The sequence below is a fragment of the Rhizophagus irregularis genome, chromosome 15 (genome assembly GCF_026210795.1).
Source record: "Rhizophagus irregularis chromosome 15, complete sequence".
NCBI classification, from domain to species: domain Eukaryota; kingdom Fungi; phylum Glomeromycota; class Glomeromycetes; order Glomerales; family Glomeraceae; genus Rhizophagus; species Rhizophagus irregularis.
In genome coordinates this window covers 2735256-2761603 of record NC_089443.1, presented here as the reverse complement: position 1 = coordinate 2761603, position 26348 = coordinate 2735256, and the positions used below count along the sequence as shown (strand labels likewise).

The 26348-nt window shown below is 29.2% G+C and overlaps 7 protein-coding genes across 8 annotated transcripts; 2 read left to right on the top strand and 5 right to left on the bottom strand.

Moving 5' to 3' along the window:
• Window positions 1–723: 723 nt before the first annotated feature.
• OCT59_007325 (uncharacterized protein) lies at window positions 724–2450 on the bottom strand. The gene is made up of 5 exons (XM_025314327.2): window positions 2274–2450; window positions 1928–2174; window positions 1292–1846; window positions 1089–1195; window positions 724–1019 (listed from the first exon to the last, which is right to left on the bottom strand). Exons 1-5 carry the CDS (start codon window positions 2333–2335, stop codon window positions 941–943), a joined length of 1050 nt encoding a protein of 349 aa, XP_025185336.1. The 5' UTR covers window positions 2336–2450; the 3' UTR covers window positions 724–940.
• A 3979-nt stretch (window positions 2451–6429) lies between these two features.
• Window positions 6430–16617, top strand: OCT59_007324 (uncharacterized protein). The gene is made up of 6 exons (XM_025314326.2): window positions 6430–12952; window positions 13135–13221; window positions 13302–13379; window positions 13465–13602; window positions 13704–13809; window positions 13908–16617. The coding sequence occupies exons 1-6, from the start codon at window positions 7039–7041 to the stop codon at window positions 16234–16236; spliced, it is 8652 nt and encodes a 2883-aa protein (XP_025185335.1). The 5' UTR covers window positions 6430–7038; the 3' UTR covers window positions 16237–16617.
• Window positions 16618–17175: 558 nt separating this feature from the next.
• Window positions 17176–18387, bottom strand: OCT59_007323 (uncharacterized protein; the record flags this gene model as incomplete). The annotated part of the gene is made up of 4 exons (XM_025314325.2): window positions 17176–17348; window positions 17423–17603; window positions 17671–17862; window positions 17932–18387. The coding sequence occupies 4 exons, from the start codon at window positions 18385–18387 to the stop codon at window positions 17254–17256; spliced, it is 924 nt and encodes a 307-aa protein (XP_025185334.1). The 3' UTR covers window positions 17176–17253.
• A 292-nt stretch (window positions 18388–18679) lies between these two features.
• On the bottom strand, window positions 18680–23032 carry OCT59_007322 (uncharacterized protein; the record flags this gene model as incomplete). Its single annotated transcript, XM_025324597.2, has 14 exons — window positions 18680–19558; window positions 19630–20048; window positions 20120–20231; window positions 20306–20475; window positions 20558–20652; window positions 20735–20847; window positions 20916–21053; window positions 21158–21268; window positions 21350–21494; window positions 21573–21740; window positions 22222–22328; window positions 22403–22603; window positions 22677–22777; window positions 22966–23032. The coding sequence occupies 14 exons, from the start codon at window positions 23030–23032 to the stop codon at window positions 19430–19432; spliced, it is 2076 nt and encodes a 691-aa protein (XP_025185333.2). The 3' UTR covers window positions 18680–19429.
• A 432-nt stretch (window positions 23033–23464) lies between these two features.
• OCT59_007321 (uncharacterized protein) lies at window positions 23465–23750 on the top strand (the record flags this gene model as incomplete). The annotated part of the gene is made up of 2 exons (XM_066147919.1): window positions 23465–23662; window positions 23739–23750. 2 exons carry the CDS (start codon window positions 23465–23467, stop codon window positions 23748–23750), a joined length of 210 nt encoding a protein of 69 aa, XP_065998630.1.
• OCT59_007320 (uncharacterized protein) lies at window positions 23495–24251 on the bottom strand (the record flags this gene model as incomplete). Its single annotated transcript, XM_066147915.1, has 3 exons — window positions 23495–23647; window positions 23716–24158; window positions 24239–24251. The coding sequence occupies 3 exons, from the start codon at window positions 24249–24251 to the stop codon at window positions 23495–23497; spliced, it is 609 nt and encodes a 202-aa protein (XP_065998629.1).
• Window positions 24252–24322: 71 nt separating this feature from the next.
• OCT59_007319 (uncharacterized protein) lies at window positions 24323–26172 on the bottom strand. Of its 2 annotated transcripts, XM_066147908.1 has the most exons (7): window positions 25758–26172; window positions 25479–25673; window positions 25338–25412; window positions 25187–25271; window positions 24901–25113; window positions 24749–24814; window positions 24323–24673 (listed from the first exon to the last, which is right to left on the bottom strand). In XM_066147908.1, exons 1-7 carry the CDS (start codon window positions 26166–26168, stop codon window positions 24438–24440), a joined length of 1281 nt encoding a protein of 426 aa, XP_065998627.1. In that variant the 5' UTR covers window positions 26169–26172; the 3' UTR covers window positions 24323–24437. The 2 variants fall into 2 exon arrangements, with proteins under 2 accessions (XP_065998627.1, XP_065998628.1); XM_066147909.1 differs by having other exon boundaries at window positions 24749–25113.
• Between the last annotated feature and the right edge of the window lie 176 nt (window positions 26173–26348).

The window sequence follows — 26348 nt, the reverse complement described above, 5'->3', positions numbered from 1 at the left end:
TCTGATTAATTTCACAATCGCGTAATTTTAAAAAATCATTGGGATGCATATTTTTCTGACAAAAAAATAATTTAGGATCCACTTTATATTATTTTAATTATTCTTTCTATACGTAATTTTTATTATTTATTGTTTTTAAAAAAAGGATTATGACTTACTTAGTCGAGAAAGAAGTCGAATTAAAAAAATTTTTGTCGAGAACAAAAAGTTGTTATGTAAATTGTATTAAATAAATTTAAAAATAAAACTTTGAATAGTACTTTGAATAGTAATTGGAATATTGCTTGTGTTACCTAACAACCTAACTAACAACCTAACAATATAACGATAAAATAATTATATAAGCTGAAGGCGCAATTTCGATCGAGATTTCAACTCTAAATGATGGTTATTGCGTCAGTGAGACAAGATCATGTTTGATAATTTAATATGTTATATGTTAGTATAAATAAAGCATAATTAGATTTATAGAAACTTCTAAACAATATAATATATTTAAAATACCTAAAATATATTTAGTTAAATTATCAGTATATCAAAAAATCGGCATGACCTGATCGATTGACCAATAAAATTCGAATAAAATTATTATTTTTTTATATCTTGTAATACTTGTAATGAAAGAACTTATTATATATATTATGTTTTAAGCACACAGCAATTATAAATATTAGTGAGTTGTAATAAACAAATAACGCAATATCGTATAGTATGAAACTTGTTAGATCCAATTGAGAATTTATCCGAAAAAAATGTTATTTTTTATTTTATCGTACAAAAAATTTTTTTTTTGAAAATACATATGTATGTAAAAAGAGAGAGAAAAAGAAAGCCCATCTATAAGTAAATGTACTTTGTGATAATTGAAAAAAGTCTATAGAAATGGTGATGAAAAATGCAAAATTTAATTCTTTAAAAAAAAAAAATTGGTTGCCTTTTTTTAAACAATATCTTCAACAATTTTACGAGGATCTAAACCCTCAGATACGATTTTATAAACGGTTGTGAATAGAGGAAATCTATCGAGAGAAAAAATAAAGAAATGAGTAAAGAATTATATATTTTAAAAAAATATTAACATTACTTACTCTTTTTCCAATCCTTTTCGTTGCAAAACAGAGTAGATTTCTTTTGCAGTAAGCGTTCCTTGTAATTTTTGACCATTGAGAAGTTCTTTCTCCAATTGTTCAAATGACTAGGAAAAAAAAAGAAAGGATTCATATACGTTAACATACACATAAACTAAATTATATATATACTAAATTATATGAATAAATACTATTATAATTACCTTTCCTGTAACAACAAAGGCCTCAGCAGCTTTTCTATTTCTACCGCCATAACAAGTTGTAATTACATCAGCAATACCACAACTTTCAAAAAAAGTTTCATCCTTGATACCCTTATAAAACATTTTAATATATTTTTTCATTTCCAATAAACCAATTCTAATAATAGCAGCTTTGGTATTATCACCCAATTTTAAACCATCAACTATACCAGCACCTATAGCGATAACATTTTTTAATGCACCACATAATTCAACCCCTAAAACGTCATCGACTATACCAACTTTAAAATATTTTGTTTCAAATAATCTTTTAAATAATTCTCCTTCTTGACGATTCTTATATCCAATGGTTGTTTCGGAAAATTTTTCTTCTGAAATTTCATTTGCTAAATTTGCACCAGAAAGTGTACAAACCGGGATTTTTAAAGCTTCTTTGATCACATGTGATATTGGACGAATTCCTGATTGTGTGGTATCAAATCCTTTAACTAAAGAGACTGCTTTAGCTTTTGGATGAACCTTTCCTTTTAATTTACCACATATATCATTTACAAACTAAAAAAAAATATATATATATATATTATAAGTGAAAGTTCTTTAAAAATATATTGTTGTTATAATGAAATAAGATAGTACCTGATGAGGAATAACTATTACTAGAATCGTAGCACCTTCGGCAGCTTCCAAGAGATCAGGCACAGCTATAACATTTTCAGGAATACTAACTCCGGGTAAATATTTTACATTTTCATGTTTTTCGTTGATTAGTTCAGTTAATTTTCTTTCACCGACCATTTCTTCATAAACCCACATCTTAATTTCATGATCGAATCCTTTTTGTTGAACAACATTTGTCCCTAACATCCTTGCGATCACAGTACCCCTGTAAAATGTAGATTTTTGATTAGCAAACAAACGTTTTTATCACTGTAAAAGGGTAAAATGATTTTCTAAAGATAATAATATATATAATAATATATACCAATTTCCACTTCCAATAACAGCAACTTTCTCAACATCAACGATTCTTGCTTCTTTAATCATTGTATGAATAAGATATCTTTTTAAAATTGGGAGATGGTTCGATTTATTTAAAAGAAAATTATTATGATAAAATTTACTTGTATTATTATATAATTTAAATTGATTAAATTGATTTAAGAAATAACGCAATTTCATGACCGCCTTTATATAAAATTTTTTTGAACTGAACAATGATAAAAAAAAAAAAATTTAGATTAAAATTGTATAACAAATAATTTTTATTTAAAATGCATTAGTCCGTGATAAATACGTAATAATTTTTCAAAGGTAAACGATATATTCCGAAAAAGTATTTTTATTTGTGCGTCAAAGTTATGTGTATGTGCGCCCACCTGTCAATAATTCAATTAATGTAAATTCTAAATATGTTAAACAAAATAAAAAAAAAAATTATATATTTATTATTGTTGAGGTGGCGAATTATCACATTTTTGTTTAAATGAGATTCTTATTATGTCATTAAAGTGGCTCATGCTTAATTTAGGTTTTGTGTCATTTTCGCACATTATTTACGTAATCATTTTTGTAATTATTTTAGTAAAAATTTTTATTATAATAAATTATTTTAGAATAAAATATTTTATTTAAGGAAAGAAAAGGGTCATTATTTTGGGATCTGTAATAATAATAAAAAAAAAATTATAAATTTTTTTTTTTAAAAAAATTTTTAAAATTCAAATTTATTTAAAAAGATTTATAATTATATAAATAACTAATTTTTTTCACATGAAAATCATCCTAAAAAAATTTAACTAAACCGTCAAAAAAAGAAAAAAAAAATTCTTTTTATTTCCATTTGAAAAAATGGAATCACTAATTATCCGTATTGGGTGAAAAGTTTTACCTTGATTAGATTATTATTATTATTATTATTATTTTTTTTGGGCTAAAAAAAAAAATTATCTTAAATTATCTTACTCATTAATATTATAACATTATTGGATGATTAATATTTCAATTTATAGAAAAAAATGAAGTAAATCATTAATTATTAATAATATTAAATAATAAGATTAAATAATAATATTTTTTTTTTATATAAATTCCGGAATTAACCGAGTGTGAGAATAAGCGAAATAAGCCAAATAAGCGGGCGTTGTTTTCCCGAACGCTATAAACAAAAAAAAAATTATTATTTTTTTTTATCTATCGTAAAAAAAAAATATAGATTTTTTAGAAGAAACTTGGAATTTTTTTTGGGTGTTTGACAAATAAAATTCAAAAGGTTATAACTTAAGTAATGATATATATATATATAGTAAACGGATCATAAATCAGTAATTTTTTTGTGTTTACGGGAAATCCATTAATATATTTAATTTATTATGCATAAAAATTTTAAATTATACACTTTGCATATCGGGCAATAGTGAAAATAGAATTACGTGATTTTTTTTAGCATATGTGGCAAATAATTATTTACCATATTCATTATAGAATGTTATAATAATTAATTTTATAACCCATCTTTGGAAATAATCTCAAAAAATAATCTAAAAAAGATGAAAATTTTGAAAAATGAATTTTTTTTTTAAAAAAAAATTTTTTAAACTGGGAAAAAAAAATTATCAAAGTAGAATCATAATTATGCAATATAAACGCAATCCTTTGAATCCTTTGAATCCTCTGAATCCTTTGGCAAAAAAAAAAACCTCAACTTCTTGAACTAGTTTCAGTTTTGGCTAAAACCGCAATAATTCTCAACCGTTTCTATAGAGCAATCACATGATATTTAGCCAATTAAATACACCAAAAATAAAACCTCATAATAATATAGAAAATTGAATTCGATTTGGATTAGTAATTTAAGGCAGAACGACTGTAATCACAACACGTAATAGACACTGATCATAATTAAAAATTTGTATATATATGCATATAGTCAAACCAGCATACAGATATAAATAGGTACGGATATAGTCATATAGACGGATTCATACGAAAACTCAAATTATACCTATATTTTTAAAAAAATGGGTTTTCTAAAAAAAAAATTAACCCAGTTTATATAGTGAATAACTTGCTATAATGAAGAAAAATTCAAGCACAGCCCTCAGTAACGAATTTTAATCTCCAGCCCATGGGATTCACTATAGTGAGGGTGAACTGTAAGGCAAGAATTTCTAATTTTAACCTTTATAACAGGTAAATATTCCTGTAACTAATTATATTCCAAACGAATTACAGACGCATTTACTGATGGAATAATATCGGTATCGATATACCGAGCCCTTTTCAGAGTTATACAGTATGATTATATGATTTCAAACACAAGTTTTAACAGTATTTAGCAGTATTTAGCAGTATTTAGCAGTATTAACTGTTATATTTACATACTTTTAAATATAATTTATTACATACTATAAATATAAACTTAGAATCGCTTCGCTTACATCCCACTAATATTATTACGAAGGTCCCAATTGGAAGTATATCAAAAATACTAACCATTTTACTACTGATAAACATATTGATATTCTAAAATTCGAATAAAAGAACAACAAATTCCCATTCTCTCTCCGTTTATTATTTCGCCTCATCATAATTCTTTGTAGAATTAGACTAATTTTGGTTATGTATATTAGTATGTATCACACAAAGTTACCTACAACTGGCCACGAATATTATATAATGAAAATAAATCAGGTATTTTTGTATCATACCCGGATGGCGTATCTTTTGGGTAGTGATAATAATAGATAACTGTTAAACGGTAACATCCATATATATATAATTATAATTTAAATTAGATAATACAAGAAGTTTCTGAAAAAATATTTTAGAAAAAATAAATAATAATAAGTAAATTTAACGGGATTGTCTTTCGGAGATCTAATTCATACAGTACATTGTTTATCACTTGTGTATTTCGTAAATTCCGAAAAAAAAAAAAATTTTAATTCCATTTATGATATTTCTCCGAAATAAATTAATTAGTTATAAATAATTTATAAGCAATAGTTTTCTTTCTTACGCGTGAAGTGCCGATGAACGATATAAATAATAAAAACTGTTGAAAATTTTAAAATTTTTTTATTATTCTTCTTTATTTGTTTGTGATTGAGTTTTTCCGTGTTCCAAAACTTTTCTCGAAAGTTGTAGATCTTATTTTAGCAGCATCACATGAATCTTTTAACACATAAAGTTAAAATAAATTAACATTCAATTAATAATCATCAAAATTAAATAATTTGATTACCATAAATAATTAATAAAATGAAAGGAATAAATTAACGCGATAAACATATTAAACCGAAAAGATTTTCATTGGATCGAAAAATATGTAACGAACAGCAAAGGATACGAGAGTGTTACAATAATAAACATAGTAAGGGCCAAATAATATTGTAACGTTAAAGAATACGTAAAAAAATGCGATAGATAAGAATGAATGCAGGAATGTGGGTGATATGCATATTGATTATATTATTTATGTTATCAGTTAACAAAACAAATACTGCCTAATTTTTTTTTTAACGCCCGCACAGGCAGCTGATTAAAGTAACATTGCGCAGATTTTCTTTAATAATTAAAATTATTATTATAATTTTTTTTTTTTTTTTTTGCATAGATTTTTTTATTTTGCATATTTATTATATATGATTTTCGCGCGGTTAATCTTATACATGCGTTTATTTTTATTTTATTTTTTTTAATTTTATTTTTTTTTCTTTTTATCTTTTAACAGGGAAAACGAAAAATAAATGTATGTGTTTGAGTAATTTAATAATTTTTAATATTTATTTATCCGTTTTATTTTGAATAAATAAATATTTGTCGTCATTTATTAAAAAAGTATTAGAAAAATAAACTAAAAATAAAAATAACCGTATGGTCCAAAAAAAAAAATTTGATAATGTAACATTTGAACAACAAAGTGTGGAAACACTAACAAGATTTTGACCGGAATTGTAAAAGAATAATAAAAATAAAATATAAAAGAAAAAATTTCTTTAAATTATATAAGTCATATTTTTCATAATAAAATTTGTTCTGAATACTGACAAAAAGAGTATATTTTTTTTTTAATTGATACTTACGTGAAAAAAGTAAATTTTTTTTTATTATTGTTATCATATGAACCCATTTCCAAAATTAAAAACATTTGATAAACATTCAACATAAAAATCTAAACTCATTTTATACAACTTTCGTTTTTTTTTTTTTCAGTTTATGTATGATGACCGTGCTACAGGTTTTTGATATTGTATCCCCCAATTAAAATATACTCTACTTGTTTACTAAACAAATTTTTCTCCACATTTCTTACTGTTTAGTCAAATTTTTTTTCCCTCTCTTTTTTTTTCTTTTTCTTCCCTCCTTTCCGTCCTCATCTCGAAAAAAAAAATTATTCAAATTTTCTATATGTCGGACGGTGTACAAAAATTTATTTATTCATTATAATAAAAAGGTTCGAAATAAAAAAAACATTTTATAAACAAACAAAAAAAAAAAACGAAAAAAAAATTATATTATTTACCCGTTCCCTTCTTATTTATTCATTTCTTTCCCCTTACCTGTTTAATGACAGTGTCGAAAATATCATTTTTAGACGATTAAAAAAAAAATCTTTCATTATTATTACAACTATAAACAATATATTACAACCATTTTTCCTATATTGTATTTATTTTTTAACATTTTGAAATAAAAAAAAAATATACTCGTAATTTTTTCACGAAATATATATAATATCTTTTGTAATGTTTAAAAAAAAACCGAAAAAGTCCGAGGAGCAAAAAAATCAATCAACAAAACAATCAGGAAATAGTAATGACTCATCAAATAAACAATTGGCAGTTTTACACAGAAAAACTGCTAATACTGCAATTAATTATCTTATAAATAAAGCTCCTAAAAATTTGATACCAGTAGTTGTCGAAACGGCAAAGTCAATAACACCTAAAATAATGCGTGGTAAAAAAAATCATGAAATCACTATTAGTACTCCTTCTCCTGCTCCTCAATCTCCTACTTATATAACTAGTCCAACTTTAAAACCACCTTCTACAAAAAGTTCTAAATCTTTAAATGAGATAGATATAGGAGGTGGTGGAAATCGTGTTAGTGATCATCAAAGACGTCCTTCTGAACCAACACCTATAAGAAGTAATTTTCCACCAGGAATATTTACTTATAGAAATGGAGTACCTGCTATTAATGTTCATAATGTTGATGATGGTATGATATCTCCTATTGATCGTTCTTCTACTTCAATATCAAATGTTCCTGTAATTAAAGAAGGTTATTTAAAAAAGATTGATTTTGATTCAAAACCTTTTTTAACTTCGAGAGGTTGGAAAGTTTATAAGGTTAATTTAAGGGCTTCAAAATTATTTTGTTATAAACCTCCTTCTGAAGCAGTTTTGAAAACTTTTTTTCCTAGTAATAATAATGATTCATCAATAGGTAATGATGTTCATTCAACTTCTTTCTCCCCTGTTATAGCTAATGATCGTGGAATGAATCTTAATCCTTCTAATTTTGATTCAAATGCTGCTAAATTTATTTTTGAAAGTAATCTTATAAAAAAATATTATTATGGTGAAAAGGGTTATGAAGTGGATCGTTCAGTTTTAATGAGATTTAAAAAATTAGTTTGTTTACTTATATTTGAGGACAATGTAATTATTTGTAAACGTAAATTTATTAGATATACTACTAATTTAAGATTAATGGGTGCTATTGGTTTAGGTGGTGGTAATCATTCTTCTACAAATGTTCCTAATTCAAATAATAATGATATTGAATTTGGTGGTCAAGATATTGATTCAAAAAGTATTAGTAGTACTCGTGGTATTACTGATAATGATGGTACAAATACAAATAATAATAATAAGGGTAAAGGTTATTTTACTAAATGGAAACTTGATGCTTATTATCCAATTCATAGTATTGAAGTTATTGATCCAAATTTTCAAGCTACTTATTCTCCTTATATTGTACCTAATTCTTCTTCTCATCATCAACAATTTACTACAAATAGAATTAATGATGTTGAAACTTCTTCCCTTCATTCTACTTCTTCTTCAATTTCTGTTGCTGCAAATACTCCATCTTCTTCAAGTGCTATTTTATATTTAAATATAACTGATGGTCAAGATAAAGATAGTTATCGTGTTTTCGTTGTACCAAATAATGAAATTAGATCTTTATGGGAGGCAAAATTATTTGATGCAAAAAAGAAAAGTTTAAGAAAAATTATGATACAAGAAGGTGGTTCAGATATGGATAATATACCTGTTGGATCACATGATCATACCTCTTCTGATAAACCGGATTCGAGAAAACTTGTAAGAGCTTATTGGGGAACTACTAAACATCCTGAATTAATTATAAAAGATATCAACTCTCAACAAAATCTTGATCATGATAATGTATCAGCAACTACTTCTCCTGTGTCACCATCATCTCCTATAATTGATTCTTCATCTTTATCACAAAGGTTTATTCGTGGAGGTTTAATTGATTCATTAATTCATGAACTTATATTTGAAACTCAAAAGGGTCCAAATGATAATAATGATGAATTTCTTCTTACTTTCCTTTTAACTTATTCTCTTTTTACTGAACCAAATCATATATTTCGTGAATTACGTCGTTGTGGTAATATTAGTGATAATGATGAATTAAAGAAATCAAAATTTATTAGCAAAAGATTATGTACTATTTTATCCACATGGTGTAAAAATTATGGTAATGATTTATCACGTGATGATGTATATAATGGAATGATGGAAATTTTGGAAGAAGTTTTGATTAAAGAAGATATCATTGAAGTTGAAGAATTAAAAAGTTTGATACAGGAAACTCGTGAAAATGTTCAAAAAAATTTTATTAAAGATGATAATATGGAAGATCAATTAAAATCTCTTAAAGGTCCTCCAGCTCCACTTTCTTTAGATCTTTCTAATTTACTTGTTACAGGTTTAACTCCTGCTTTATTCTTAAAGATGATACCAAAAGAATTGGCTCAACAACTTTATATATATCATTTTTTGGAATTTAAAAAGATGAACTTGGGACAAAATTTAAAAAGTTTTATACCATCAAAAAATCGTTCAGAATCAATTACATGTCCATTAAATGCTACTCCTGCATCACCTCATTTTATAACAAGATTAATATATCATCATATATTAACTTTAACTCAACAATCAGCTTATACTAGTCGTCGACCTTTATTATTAATTCATTGGATAGAGACTGGTATAGCATGTAAATCATTAGGTGATATGACTGGATGGTTAGCAGTTGCTTTAGCTATTTGTTCACCTGCCATAGTACGTTTAAAGGATGCATGGAGACGAGTTAATAAACATTGGATCGATGTTGTTATTAATGATTGGGTACCACTTTTAATTACATGTGGAGGTATTGATGGTGAAATTGATATTGAAAATGTTAAATCTTTACTTCTTGTTGTACAAGATAAAAAAGAAAAGAACATGACAAAACCTATTCCATATTTTGGTTTCATCACTCTTACTATGGAACGATTAAATTCAAATATTCCATCTGTAATTGATCGTTCTGTTAATGATAAACGTCCCGGTTCAAGGAATAATAGTATTTCAGGAGGTGTTGTAAATTTTGAAAAATATTGGAAGATGTATGATACTCTTATTGAATCTCTTGATCAATGTCAACAACTTATAAATTTTAATGAACTCTGTGAAGATATTTGCCCTTTTTCACCTTCTTCTCCTTTACAAAAATTTTTCCATCAATTTAATTCTGTTCCCGCTTCATCAGCTCTTGATACTTGGCAATTATTTGAATCTTCTTTAATTTGTGAACCACGTCTTCATGGTCAATATTTGGAACATCATGCTCTTCAACGAAAACCTTATTCTGCATATGTCCCTTTAGTATTTACAGAAGTTATACCAACAAATCGTTTATTTGAAAAAAATGCTTTCTTAAGTGCAAGTGGAGCTTTAGGTAAGAGGGCATCTAATTCTTCATTAAATATTGGGGATAATAATCCTACAATATCATCTTCTGGACGTCCCACACCTACACCTCTTAATTTAGAATCACTTCCAGCTTCAAGTTCTAAGAATAAACCTAATTCTCCAAGTCACCTTTCAGTACAACGTGGTGTTAGAAAGAGAACTTTATCTTTTCCACCAGCTAAAATAGGTCCTTTGACATCTACTACATGGAATACTGGGTTGGATCTTGTTACAAGAAATTGGTTAGGTGGGCTTGTTCAAAATCGTGGAGGTTATGCCTTTTTATTAAAATGTATGAAAGATATCGCTGGTGTTGGTGAAATGTTAATGTTTGTAAAAGATGGTGAATTAGTCTTCAAATCTGTTAGAGATGCTACTGGATCTCGTCCTGCAAGTCTTGTTGAAAATTCTTCTGGAACAAGTTCCAAACGTAATTCGATTCATGGTCTTGTTGCTCTTACACAACAACAAAATTCACCACGTACGAGTATTTATAATATTGATCATCATGATGCTTTAATGGTTGTTGTTAAAGCTGGAACTTTGGAACGTTTAGTTGATGTTTTAGTTAATGGTGTCGCTTCTTATAGCACAAGTGTTGTTGATGACAACGGTGAACCACCTTTAACTGTTGGAAAACAGGGACAACTCGGAATTAATTCTGAAGAATATTTAGCAACTTTTTTTAGTACATACCGTAGTTTTTGTAGTCCCATTTTACTTCTTGATATTTTACGAAAACGTTTCATTAGTGCAAAGAAAGATGTTGAATCTCAAAAAGATTGTGATACAAATTATGCGATTGGTACAATTCAAAAAAAGGTTTTAAAAGTATTTCATTATTGGATTTCACAATTCTTTTATGATTTCTTGGATGATTTGACTTTAAAAAATCGATTAATGCATTTTGTTGAGGAAGCCAAAATTGAAGTGGAAAGTTGGTCTAAAATTGTTAAGGAAGAATCTCTAATAATATTGGTTAAAGAAGTTAAAGATTCTTTAAATTCTTTAAAACATTCAGCTTCAGAAAAGAGTCTTAAACCAGCTCACGATTTTCAAAATGAAAAGATGGCTAGTCTTGTTGATAAAGTTTTAAATGATTCATATCAATTATCATCATCAGACAATGATAATAAACAAATCATAGATAATGATAATATAGCTATTCATTCAATAGATAATAATGAAGCTTGTGACCTTTTGGATAATATTGATTTAATGGTTCTTAAATTGTTTGAGGCGGTGACACCACAAGATTGGATTTTGGCTTATGAGATTCTTGAAACTCAGTCTTCCGATATCCTTGGATGGTATCCGAAAAAACATTCTTCAAATTCAGATGATGAAATTTTTATTACTGACATATTTATAACTTTACAACGTACGGAACGAATTAGCAATTCTAAAGAAAATGTTCTCTGTTCACTCCCTCGATCAATCAAAGCCTTGTGTCGCATGCATAACATTATACGTAACTGGATAATTCAAGAAATTACATCACCATCTATTGAATGTGATAAACGAGTGAATCGAATAAATAAATTGGTTGATATGATATTGTTAAGTAGAAGGAGAATGGCTAAATTAGATATTTATCCAAAAGATGAATCCCCTAAAGATTCTGAATCTAAAAGAGGAGTACCATCTTTTATTGAGAGTTCAATTGTTAGTGGTTTAATTAGTCCAGAAAGTAGATATTTCACAAGAGCTTGGAATGATGTAGCACAAAGTCGAAGTAGTGGTTTGGATTCCCTTGATAGTTTACTTCATAATGAATTATCTAAACCTATCGAAGATTTACACCCTAATTTCGCTTTAGTACCATGTGTTGGATGGTTATTTGAAAGAATGTTGGAAATATGTTGTAATGTTCCTGATATGTCTTTTGAATCAGAAAAATTAATTAATTACGATAAACGTCGTTACGTATATAATCTTACACAAATATTTGTTCGATTGCAACATGAATTAACGGAACTTTCTCAAGGAATGAACCCTCCTGTTGATGTTCAACATTTAATGAATGCAAGTTCACATGATAGTAATTCCAAATCAGACCTACGTTATATTAAAGATATTGCTATTAAGGAAAATAGCGCAATTCGTATCGCGAGTGCACAGTCAAAATTTAAATATCAAAAACCTTTTAATAAACTTGTCGCTGAGCAACAAGAAAAGGTAAAACGCGATCAGAAAGAAAGAGATCGTTTAACTAAAGAGATGCATAAGAAACATCAGAGACCGCGTAATAAATCTAGGGTCGAAAGTTTTATCAAACAAGTAGCAAGACCTTTGTCTATTTTTGGGGGTCCTTGGCAATCACACAATTCTGGAAACTTTACGAATATTAAGTATTCATCTGGACAATCTCATTACACATCTTCCAAACCAGCACTAGTTATTAATTTAATTAATTCCGTCACGTGTGAGGCATCAGATTTTGGTTTATCACTCGATTTTGTTTTTCGAATTGTGACCGAAGAAGGAGGTCGATATATGTTTCAAGCTCTTGATAATGATAATATGAACGACTGGATACGAGTTATTAACGAAGCAGCCAAAGAAGGGGCACAGAAACGTAGTACTATATTGGATAAAGAATTTAACATCTTACCTAAAGAAGAGGAAGTTCCTGATGAACCTAAAATACGAAATTCTGGTAAGTTTATAATAATTGTCCACGCATTATGAAAAATGATCGATCCCGTGAGTTTCTTTCCCTCACGTGACGTCATACAATGAAATCGCAAATCGGAATTTTATCTTTTTTTTTTTCGCTCCTAATTTATATTTAAACTGTCAATTCCTAATTCCTGATTTATTAAATTATGTTTTGTGTAGTATACGGTAAAGACTTAAGTACATTGATGCCTGATGGAAAGATTCCAGTTTTTGTTGAAAAATGCATAATTGAGATTGAAAATAGAGGCAAGCTAACATATAAAAATATACGATATCAGGTTTTTTTCTTCCCCCTTTTTGTACTGAAGGAATAGATTTAATTTTAGGTCTTAGAGAAGTTGGTATTTATCGTGTTCCCGGGGCCGATAAAGCTGTTAATAGACTCATAACAGCTTTTAATAAAAGTATGTGTATATATATATATTTATTATTTAAATGTATATGTGTATATATTTATATAATATATTCTATTTTATATTTTATAATTAGACGCTGATGCTGTCGATTTGAGTAGTGAGGAATACAGAGATATTAATATTGTAGCAGGTGCTCTAAAGCGTTTCTTCCGTGATCTTCCAGAACCTTTAATGACATTTGAACTATATGATGAATTCATTGAAGCAAATGGTATAAAAAAAAAATAATAATTTCGCAAATGATTTAAATTATTAATTACGCTTTTTATTATATATATATTTATTTATTTATTATTTATTTATTTTTTTAAGATCTTCAAGATCAAGATGATAAGCTCTATGCTATTAAAGACCTTTTGTATAGACTCCCAAAACCAAATTTTGAATTATTAAAAAGATTAATCGAACATCTAGAAAGGTAAAGTCACACGCATATATCTATTTTTCGTTTAAATGCTTGTTGATGAATATATATATATATTTATTTATATATATATATATATTTTAATAATATAGAGTTACAGATTATGAAGAAACCAATCATATGTACGCTAGAAACTTGGCTATTGTGTTTGGACCCAATTTACTTAAATCAAGAGATTTTGTAAAATCCATGAGTAATATAGGTCATCATAGTAGTATCATCAAGAGTTTAATTCTTCAATATCATTGGTTCTTTAATATTGAAGAAGAGAATGAAGACGCCTCTGAGATTGAATATCACGATGATCTTTTAGATCCAGATATTGAAACTAGTGAACCTGATGGAGAGAATGAAGATCGCCAAACTCAAGAAAACACTATAGTAACGGATGATGATGCTTCATTTGAAGCTTCTTCAGATATAATCGTTTCAGAAAATGAACCAATACATGAACCTAATTATGATGATTTAAATAATTTAGCTAACGAATTTGAAAGACTTTCATGGGAGGGATCAGATAGAGATATTAAAGAAGGAAGTGAAAATTTACAAAAAAATTTACAAGATTCTCTAGAATCATCATTATCATTATCTAAACATTCAATAGTTTTAGAACAACACAAATATATTGATATCGAAGATATTGGTAACAGAGATTCAACATTAACAGATGTAACAGAGGATCCGGAAGGTGAATTAGAACTATCATTACAAGAATCAGAAAATAAAATACACAAGTATTCAGATAACATTTTCGAAGAAAATAATTGTGAATCTGTTTTAACGAATGTTAGTGAAGTATCAGAAAATGCATCTATAATGGAATCCGTGAAAACTGAAGAATTGAATATTACTGAAGTATCAGAAAATGCAAATATAGTAGAATCTTCGAAAAACGAAGAACATGTTACCGTAGTATCTGAGAATGCATCTATAGTACCTGTGAAAAATGAAAAACAGAACGTTACCGAAATATCGGAAAATGTGGAATCCGTAAAAAATGAAGAGAATGTTATTGTAGTATCAGAGAATACATCTACAGTAGAACCTGTGAAAAACGAACAGAACGTTACCGAAATTTCGGAAAATACATCTATAGTGGAATCTGTAAAAAATGAAGAGAATGTTATTGTAGTATCAGAGAATACATCTACAGTAGAACCTGTGAAAAACGAAGAACAGAACGTTACCGAAATTTCGGAAAATGCATCTATAGTGGAATCTATAAAAAATGAAGAGAATGTTATTGTAGTATCAGAGAATACACCTACAGTAGAACCTGTGAATAACGAAGAACAAAACGTTACCGAAATATCGGAAAATGCATCAATAATGGAATCTATAATTAATGAAGAGAATGTTATTGTAGTATCAGAGAATACACCTACAGTAGAACCTGTGAAAAACGAAGAACAGAACGTTACCAAAATTTCGGAAAATGCATTTATAGTGGAATCTGTAAAAAATGAAGAGAATGTTGTTGTAGTATCAGACGAAGAACAGAACGTTACTGAAATTTCGGAAAATGCATCTATAGTGGAGTCTGTAAAAAATGAAGAGAATGTTATTGTAGTATCAGAGAATGCACCTACAGTTGAACCTATGAAAAACGAAGAACAGAACGTTACTGAAATTTCGGAAAATGCATCTATAGTTGAGTCTGTAAAAAATGAAGAGAATGTTATTGAAGTATCAGAGAATACATCTACAGTAGAACCTGTGAAAAACGAACAAAATGTTACTGAAATATCGGAAAATACATCTATAATAGGATCTCTGAAAAATGAACAGGATGTTGCCGAAGTACTGGAAAATGCAGAATTTGTGAAAAGTAAAGATCAAACAGAACAAGTTAATGAAACACTGCGAAACTTGAATGATACGAATACTGTTGTTCCTATGCCAGCAATAAAACTAAATGAAAGATTCCTAGATAAATCTAGATATTCGGTGAATCTTATAGATTTTGATTCAGACTTTGAAACATTACCACAACAGATTAATATGTTTAATACAGTTAATGAACATTTAATTGACAGAATAGATAATTACATTGAATATAAGTCAACATTGGACAAACCGTTACAACCAGGAAAAGTTGTTCGTCGACAAGAAAGTGCATCAAATGATAATATAACAACAAAAAAAGATTTCACTGTAGAACAACACGATAACTTATTCATAAATAATGAATTGAACCCAAAACGAAATTCCATAAGTTCACTTCAATTTGTTTTAACTGATGATATGGACGAATTAAACTCGCAAAGGAAAAGTGTGGTATATGAACAGGAACTAATACAAGATGATTTTAGTGTATTTGTTCAACAAGAAAAGGAAGAAACACGTACTACTCAACGATCTTCCATTGAAAACGCTGTAAATGGTAAATTTAGTTCGAAAGATGAAATTGGGAAATAATGAATCAAAATAAATCGTATGCAGCACATTTGAGTTTTATGTATTTTTTTAATAAGTATTATGGGTAGTATAAATTTAACACATAAAAGATTGGTTTTTTTATTTATTTATTTCATTTCATTTCATTTCATTTCTGGCAAAGTAGATTTATAATATTTTTTTTTTTCTTTTTTCCAAATGAAAATAATAATAATAATATATATTACATATATATTACTTATACATATTACTTTCATATATATATCATTTTAAGCAAAAAAAACCGGTTTTTTTTTGTGCATGTAGTATACATAGCGTTCTTCCCTGCAAAGAAAATTTTTTCTTTTTGTTTTGTATTATTATAATATACTTATTAATTGTTTATAAACATGAATTTTTTTTTGTATCAATGTAAGTTTGTTATTCGTTTGCATGAAATTTTCGATCAAACAGTATTAATTTTTTAAAGCAACAGATTAACTACAATTTTAATTGGAGAGAAATATACACAGAAAATATTAATTTACTAAAATAATGTGTACTGCCTTAAATCTGAAAATTGAAGCTTTGATGTATTGATTTAGGCCAACAAGATTAGGTATAATTCGTGTGGATCCAATTATTACATTATACAGATCGACTTATTTTATATATAACGAAACCATGTAAAAAATTAATGGAAGCAATAAATTTGCAAATACATTGCCATCACATGGAGATACAAATATATATATCAGTTATTCATTATCAAATATCGTATGGTTCGCTGAAGATTAAAATTCTTTATATAACAAAATATTTACATTAACTTAATTTAAATCAGTTTTTTATTGTTTTAATCAATAAACACTTTTTTGGAACGTTGGGAATATACGAATATACGCGAAAATAATTTTTTTTTGTAACAATGCGAGATATGTTTAAAGATGAATTCAAAGTCTTAAAAAAAATTTTCATTTGTCGGAGTCAAAAAAAACCATTTTTATTTATTATTATATTTCGTACTACACAATACTTTGTGAAACGATTATATCAAAGTTAAGAGTTGACAATTGTTCCTCCATTTGGATGGAGAACTTGTCCGGTGATATAGCTTGAATCACTACTAGCAAGGAAAACATAACTTGTCGCAACTACATGTGTACATATATATTATTTATGTTACTTTATAATAAATAATATTACCCCAAAAATTTATAAAATTTACCTTCAGATGGCTGTCCAGGTCTTCCCAAGGGAGTTTCTTTTCCAAATTTTTCCATTGCCTCAGTTGGAAAAGATGCAACAATAAGCGGAGTCCAAATTGGCCCGGGTGCTACGGCATTGACTCTAATTCCGCGTTCGGTCAAATGCTGAGAAAGAGATCTGGTGAAGGAGACAATCGCTCCCTATTTACCAAAGATATTTTGAGAAATGACATCACAATTTTAAAAAAATAAACCAGTAATATCTTACTTTGGTTGAGGAATAATCAAGCAAAGTTGCATATCCTTTGTACGCGGTGACAGAAGTCGTATTGATAATTGTACTACCTTTTTTCATATGTGGAACTGCGTGTTTCGCAAGATAAATCATGCCAAAAATGTTTGTTCTAAAAGTTCGTTCCAATTGTTCAGAAGATAAATCCTCAATACGACTTGTCAAATGCTATATTATGAAAAACATTATTATAAATAAAAGTTGGCACCATAATATTAAAATTTTAATCAGATATACCTGTTCAGAAGCGTTGTTCACCAGAATATCAATTCTTCCCCACTTCTTAACAACTTGGTTGATGATATCAATTGCGTTTTCTTCGTATCCAACATCCTTATTTATTAACAAAATTTCGGTTTTCGATTGTTTTTCGATTCTTTCTTTTGTTTCATGCGCATCCTTTTCTTCACGAGGAAGGTAAGTAATCGCAATTCCGGAAGCTCCTTCCAAAGCGAACAAACAAGCAACCGAACGTCCGATACCACTGTCTCCTCCAGTAATCAATGCAATCTTGTTTTTCAATTTATTAGCAGGTTGATATTCTTCCAGATGATCATCCTCCCCCTGTGGTAAGTGATGAACCACAGGAAAAGGTTTCATTTCATGCGTGACTCCAGGTTGAGTCTGGGTTCCCTGTTTCGGGATACTTGTAGCTTCATTAATATTTTTAGGTGTCTCTTGTTGCGAACACATTTTTGAGAATTTTTGTGATAAAAGTTACTTTCAGCTTTCGTTTTTTAAATAATTTCGGCATTCAAATTGCAATATTCGTAAAAATTGTATCATTATGACATGAATTCTTAAAATTTTCTCGACACTAATAATAATGATATAAGACATGAATTCTTAAAATTTTTTCGACACTAATAATAATGATATAATATACTTTCTTAGTTCGGGAAAGTATGTCAGTATGTCTAAGATTAAATTACGTCACTTTTTAATCAAAAAACTTGTCCAAGGTGAATAGTCACATGACAAAGTTGCTTAATGATTTCATAAATTTTATTATATAATAATGAATGTGTTCACTAAGGAGCATGTTATTTTATAATTACAAATTAAAAAAGATTACAGATAGAAAATAAGTATGCTAAAAAAGTTTCAGTAAATTAATGGATTTTCTGATTCGTTTTTAATTATAGTCGTTTAAATTAGTCACAACATTCACGATAACGGGTATTTGTAAAGTTACATAAAAAAAAGCAAAAAAAAACCGAACAGAAATGTTATTTGTAAGAGGAGGGAGAATTCAAGGCAACAAATAAATGAAGTACTAATAAAAGCAGCAAAAAAAAAAATTTTCAGATATTAACAGAAATTTGAACATACTATACCCCTGTCAGATCAACAAAAATGGAACAAGAAAGAATACCATTCGAAACAACATTCATAAACTTAGTTCCATTCATTGTCATCCGATATTGACTAGCCTTGGTTGAAAGCTAATCCTACGATTACCAAATGTCTGCTGTTGTGCTGCTAAATGCACCATCGTGAAAAAAGTCCAATAATAACGAAGCATACCAAATCGTGACGGAAAATTACACAAAACGAGCAAAAAAATTAAAATAACACAAAAGATAACTTTTCGTCCCACCAGTAGTACATAATGATGGCACCAATTTCCCTAGATTAAACGTCTCGAAATTTTTGTTATTTTATCAGCATAGAAATAAATGAAAAAAACACAAAACAAGCAACATAAAACGGGAAAGGTTGTCTCTTTTCGGAATTAATATCCTGTTGCGCTTGGTTGATTATAATCCCATGTGCCCGATGGAACTTGAGTTGGAGTAGCGGAAGTGGCAGTGGCAGCACCAGCGGTCGATTGGGAATATTGATACGGATATTGATAACTTGTCTAAATTAATTTATAGTATATTAATTACCGTTATTAATAAATGATTAAAAGTTAAAAAACCAATAATCTACCTGCTGAGCGTTAGCAGCAGAAGCAGCGCTTACAGCTGGGTAACTCGTATATCCTTGTGTGCTCCATGGACCTTGCGGGTAATAGGGCGGTTGAGCATACGAAGCAGCCGGGGAAACTACTGGTGATACTGCGCCAGATTCAACCGCCGTAGGATCAACCTCTCCATCAATACGTAACTGCTTAGAAGGTTTATCATCATCTTCTTCCACACTACGTTTTTTTGAGTCAGCTACAGCCCGAATAGCAATAGGACCATGTGTCTCTGCATCAATCTTGTTATATAAAGAAATTGTAGATCCACGCTCCATAAGAAACTCTAGGTAACTATTTTGAATGTCTCGTATTGTTTCGGCTGACAAAGTAGTGACATTGCGAATCATTTCAACCACGTTTTTAACGTATGTTTCGACCTCAGAATCTAGAATAATAAATATCAACGATCAAATATTCGCCTATTAAAATACTTTTTATAATATTACAACTACATACCATTTTGAGATAGCTCAAACTTGAACCAATTCCACCAAAAATATTTGCTATCCAAACATTTCGTCGCATTTTGCTGGAAGATTTGACGTGCATCTTCTACTGAACCTTTGTGCTTTAAACGAAGGGAAAAAAAATGATTTATTTATTTACACAAAGATACTATACAACATGAATAAATTAACTTACATGCCATATCATCTTTGAATATTGTACTATGATATAAGATTTTGATTTCTCATCCAATGTGTCGCTCTCAAGAGCTGATGTTAGAATATTTAAGGCTTTGGATAAATCATCAGGATTTCGACGACGCTCAAAATGTGTATACTTCATTATCGTTTCTACGTGGCCAAGAGCTAATAAATCAAATTCGAAAGTCTGTTAAAAATAATGTAAAGGCATTAAATAAATAAAGACAAAATTTTATTAAATCCGCACATGATTCCATTATATTTTTATATATGTCTCTAGCTTCCTCAATATTGCCCTGTTGTTCTTCAAGACAAGAAAATGACAATCGAATACTTGGGCGGCTTGAAAATATAATAAAAGCGTCGATAAATAATTACATTATCATAAACATTATTAATAAATAAATAAATAAATAAAAACTACCTGATTGGTATAAAGACGGAAATAGCCCGAATATATATATTTCGCGCATCATCGCACCTATTTTTGGAAATCATCCAATGTGCATATCTTTGCCAAAATTCTTCATATAAAGCCTAAGAATGAGAACGGCGTGATTAAACATTCAGAATAGTAAATACTTTAGATAATAATATAAACTTACGCAAGCAACTAAACATCGTTCATATAACACTTGAATTCTTGTATCATCGCCCTCACTTTCTTCAAAGTCAAGATACCTTCTCCAATTGGTTAGCTGAGGAATGTCCATTTCCTTAACATGAAAGTACGGTCTTTTAATCTAATGAAAATTTATTATTAAAAAAAAAAAATGTTACACAATCATCCTTGCAAAATAATTTGTATATTCTATATGACGAGAAGATTTATTAAAAACAAGTATACCTCTTGCTCAAACACCCAACGCTTATTAACTTCATTATGTGTTTTAGTATAACTATCCACGTAGAGATTATATACGCGTGTTCGAATCTCGTTCTGGATTTGTTCCTCTGTCTAAATGAATGTAAAAACACTCTAGATATTATTAAAAATTGCTAAATTCTCTAAAAATTTAATATTAAGTTATATGCCGACCTTTTCTGTAGGAGGAAGTGGTTGTTCACCTTCCGTTCCTTCAGTTGGAGTAGGTGGTGTTGCTTTTACCTCCTCCTCATATTTTTTATATTGTTCAGAGGTTAATAATTCAGCAATTGGCCGTGTACTGAGCAAGTTATTGAAACTTTTTGAAGAAAAATACCATTTTGTAGAAATGATGAAGAACATACATAATAAATTAATAAAAAAAAAATTCACTTACTCTTCAAAAAACCTAGCGTACTGATGAATAGGAATACGAATGATCCTATCCAGTACTTTCATAACACGAACGTAATCCTGAACAGATTTCTCAAATTCAACATATTTATCCCAAAATAAATGGGAAAGGAAATCCAATCCTACATTAGCAGCACCACGTTCAAATAAACTATTAAATAAATGAATATAAATTATGTATTTAGTTGTTGATACCTTATAATAACTCATAATAAAGGAAAACATGTATTTATCAAAAATAAAGTGACTAAAACTCAAAGCTAAAACTTAGATTACAATTAGACCAGATCCTGTAATATTATGATTATAATGGGTATAAATTCTTCGTCGGATGTCTTTGAGTCATCATCTGGCAAATTTCTAACACCTTTACGATTCCTCATTCATCTTAATGCTGTTATTCAACCAAATAAAAATTGCTGATAACAAAATATCATAAAATACAAACAACAAAAGTAATGTCAAATAATAAATTCACTTCGTCTTTACTGTTATCCTGACTGGATTAAAGTGAGATATCTCTGCCATACTTTTTGAAACATAAAGTAATATATAACAAACCAATAAAGAATGCAAAACGGCAGTACAAAATAACAAAACTATTGAATTATCAGAATAAAGCATGAACCTACCCTCTTATGGCTTCTAAATCATCAGAATAATGTTCAATTTTAAAACCACAATACTGCGTCCAAAGGTCAACTGAATTTGCTATAGCAACGACACCACGTTCATAAATCTATTTAAATTTTTTATTGTAAATTATCTACTAAATCAAGTATACATAGGTTTGAGAAATGACTTCAAATTCACCTTTTCGGCTTCAGTTGGACCTTGGATAGTAAGTTCAAAATCTGCATATTTCTTCCAATAGCCAAAACATAAAGGAAATTTGGCCAAAAATTGATCAAATACTTCACGCATATTAGTAATATTCTCTGGTGGTGATTTTGGTGTTAGACCACCTTCTGCACTCTCGGCAACTCTAATCAAATATTCCCATGATGCAAAATCCTAAAACGTAAAAATTTTTAAAAAATTAACAAATCAATCAAAATATAATCTTTCAATGCAATGAATTAATTACATCTGGGTTAGCCTTAACGATTTCCCAATAGCGTTCCAAATCTGATTTTTGTGAAGTTGGTTCAGTATTAGTTGTATCTTCTTCTACACCATTTGTTTGAGCTAAATAATAGATCAAAACGTCAAATCGTATTAGTCCTTATTATTGCATTCATCACATTATATTGCTTTACCCAGGGGTTTCAATTCAAAACGTCATAAAGATAATGTATAAAGTATCTTCCTCCTCTAAACTTAATGTGTCCTGATTTGTTCCCGTAACTACTTTCACCATAGTTGGAAAAACCTACCAAGAGCTGGATCCGTAGCGTATTGTGTATATTGCGTTGTAGCTGCTGGTTCTTCGTAAAGTGGCATTATTGTTCCTTTTTTTAATTCAAAGTAACGAACTAAATTTCCGTCTTGGAAATCTCTATCTGGTAATATGACGTAAGCAATCATGTGATATGTTACGGTACACGGGTACACGGTTTGTACAATTACTATGTTTGCTATTTATTTTACTGATTGTTATTTTTAAGTATCTGATTATCAAATAATATTGAATCATTATCATTACGATGATTTAATATTCTTTGACAAGTATAAATAAGTCCCGTTTTCGCATGTTAATGTCAACGACAAAGTAGAGGAGCACAAGAAATCCGAAAAACATACGAGATATCTGAAACATTGAGAAGGTGGAACAACCAAGGAAAGATATCGAGCGTCAGAACACCAGGTGGTGTGGTAACAGATTGTAATCTGTAGCGGATGTGGAGAAGATATTTGGAAATCAAGAAAGGATAAATGAAAAGAAAAAGATCTGTTACGCAAGGGTCAGTTCAGAGAAGCAGAAAGAGGATCTCGACAGGCAATCAGACAGAAATGTCCAGACCACGAACTCATCAAGGACATCGGGTCAGGTCTCAACTGGAAACGCAAGGGTTTCACATCCATTTTGAAACGATCGTGCAAAGAAACATTCGAAATCTGAAATGCGACCAGGTTAGCATTGCGCGGGCTGTCCTCGATTGGATCTTTCTTTTATTCTTGAGTACCATATGTGATGTTTCGAATTTAGGTAGCAAAATGATCTCGTAATCCTGACATAACCATCGGGCCAGTCTGGTGATGGCATTCATCTTCTTGGACAATTTGAATACTTTGTCAATATCACCGTTACCCCACTTAATTAATTGACCATCGGGATCGTAACCTGTCATAACACCTGGATCTAGCGAGATTACTTTTCCACGAACATCATCTTGGTTACCGATAATGTCCAAAAGAACGGAAACACACAAGTAAAAATGTCCTAGGTGATTCATAGTTATGTTAACCGTGTTATTGATCTCTCTGAGGTGATGATACTCTTTAGGAACGCGTATTCTATTATACGTCCACCCATCCACTTTCTTAGCTTTTCTCTTTCTTCGGGCGTTGGGTAAATCCGTATCTTTCGTCGATAATAAGTCCTCGGCAAGCACGGGGCGAGGAACATCTTACTCAAATTGTTAACGGAGGGCCAGGTTTTGGCCTGACTTTGGGACTTGAACCTGTATGGGACACGATATGACTAACTCTGTTTATTCATGTTGGATTTAATTTCAAGGGGAAACCGCAAACAATTCGTGATTTATGATTCATTAGATAGATATTAAGATACAAGCAAAAACTTTGTATTTAAAAGTAATTTAATCGCAGACAATGTATGAAAAATAATTTTACAAATTAATAACTGTAGAACTAATATTACATAAAATAATACTCTTGCATTGATTTATTCTTCTTTATGATGTTCTGGCTTATGACTTGTCTCATAATCTACATGTACGAATGCTCTTTCAACATTTACTAGTTTCTCTAATTTTATTTGGAGACTTTCACCAATATCATGACTCTCCCAAAGCGGGGTTTCACGATCCATAACAATATCAACTTCCACGAAAAGATTATTACCAGCATGATAAGCTTTACAAGTATCAACTTGAAGAACCTTCGGATGATGTGTCAATGCTATAGTTGGAATTAAAAAAATCATACTGGTGTTAGAACGATTGAATTCGTTACGAAAAAGTTCAAGTTTCTTACCAATATAAGTTACACGGTTTAAAAATCCAGAATCTGCACTTTTACCAACGATTAACTGAATTTGTTCTAATAAGCAATATATATATATATATATATAAACTATCAAGTGATATTTTAATAAACCAACTGAAATTTAATAAAATGATAATTGCCATAAGCGGTGCTCGTCCAACTCCTAAGGATTAACAATGCCACAACAATGGCACCAACAGGATCCATCCACCATTTTATATGTCTAGATAATAGTGACATAGCTAAACCAATTGAATTGACAAATAAATCATTTCGATGGTCCATGGCTAGAATTCGAGCACTGGGAAATTTACGTTGAGAAAAACAATAGAGGAAAAGTATAAATTTTGCACCTGCATAATTACCAAATGAATGTTAAAATCAAATACGAACACTAGAATTGAAATATAATTATTTAATATATACCTAACGCACTACCAACACAAATAATAGCTAACAGATTAATATCTAACGAATGTTCCCCTCCAATGAGTGTTCTAATAGCTTCAACCTGTTGTAGACAAACTATGTACCATTAACTAAAATACGTAAACATTTAAAATATCTAATTACTTACTATTAATTCAATAGAAACAGTAGACATGAGCGAGGAGAACACAATTATTCCAGCGGTTTCCATTCGTGATTTCCCCTAAAGAATAAAAAATGAATTATACTTGCTTGAAAATAAATATCAAAATTACTTAAATTCACATACCGTTGGATATTGTAATATATTTTTAAACTTAGCTGCTCTACCAGCAAATAACAAAATACTATTTGACAGTAAATCCATAAAAGAATCGGACATAGTTGCAAATAATGAGAGAGAACCTGAGGAAATAGCAGCATATAATTGTAGCCCAAATAAAACTATATTAACTGCCATTGATCCATTGACAGCAATTTTAAGCTTTTTTAGATGTAAGGAACAAAAAGAAAGTTAACATAAATTATAAAATGATTATAGATAAATATAAAAAAATTATTAATTTACTCTTAACAAGTTACGCGAAGTGTCTTCGGAAGTTGATCCCCTATCTATTGGTGTTAAATAAGTATCAATAGTTTTATTTTGATCTCTGTAGAAACTTCTAACTTTCTTGGAGTTTTGTCTAATTTCCTCCTCAGATTTTCGCCTAGGAGCTAAATCTAAAGGATCGCGCGCGGTATAATAATCTGCAACATTTGGGTGTTGTGTGATAGGTGACGGAGGTTCCGAAGAGGGAAAAGGACCGGTAACATTACGAAGAGATAAATTAGAATCAGAACCGTGTAATGCGGTAGATTGTGCTAAAGTGTTTGGATAAGATTCAAGAACAGGCGTCTGTGTTCTTTTAGGAACATTTGTATCGTAAGTGGTTTCAAGTGTAGCAGATAAAGCAGGCGAAACAAAAAAATTGTCCATCTTTGATCAGCTTCAACTCATGAAAACCCCCCATTTTATCATTTTTATGTAAATCTCCTGATTTCCTAATTCATCAATTATCGGATCAAAGGTTGTTTTCTTTTAGTTAGCCTTATCATTTTTTTTTTCTGCTGAAAATTTGGACCTTAGGAATATCCGATTAAAAAGTTAATATTTTAA

Coding starts and splice junctions, on each gene's coding strand:
- OCT59_007325 (XM_025314327.2), bottom strand. CDS start 2,335: ATGATTAAAGAAGCAAGAATCGTTGATGTTGAGAAAGTTGCTGTTATT. Junction 2,175..2,273: donor GTTATTGGAAGTGGAAATTG/GTATATATTATT, acceptor TACATTTTACAG/GGGTACTGTGATCGCAAGGA. Junction 1,847..1,927: donor TAATAGTTATTCCTCATCAG/GTACTATCTTAT, acceptor ATTTTTTTTTAG/TTTGTAAATGATATATGTGG.
- OCT59_007319 (XM_066147908.1), bottom strand. CDS start 26,168: ATGGACAATTTTTTTGTTTCGCCTGCTTTATCTGCTACACTTGAAACC. Junction 25,114..25,186: donor TTGTGTTGGTAGTGCGTTAG/GTATATATTAAA, acceptor GTAATTATGCAG/GTGCAAAATTTATACTTTTC. Junction 24,674..24,748: donor AAACCGTGTAACTTATATTG/GTAAGAAACTTG, acceptor TTCCAACTATAG/CATTGACACATCATCCGAAG.
- OCT59_007324 (XM_025314326.2), top strand. CDS start 7,039: ATGTTTAAAAAAAAACCGAAAAAGTCCGAGGAGCAAAAAAATCAATCA. Junction 13,380..13,464: donor CATAACAGCTTTTAATAAAA/GTATGTGTATAT, acceptor TTTTATAATTAG/ACGCTGATGCTGTCGATTTG. Junction 13,603..13,703: donor TGAATTCATTGAAGCAAATG/GTATAAAAAAAA, acceptor TATTTTTTTAAG/ATCTTCAAGATCAAGATGAT.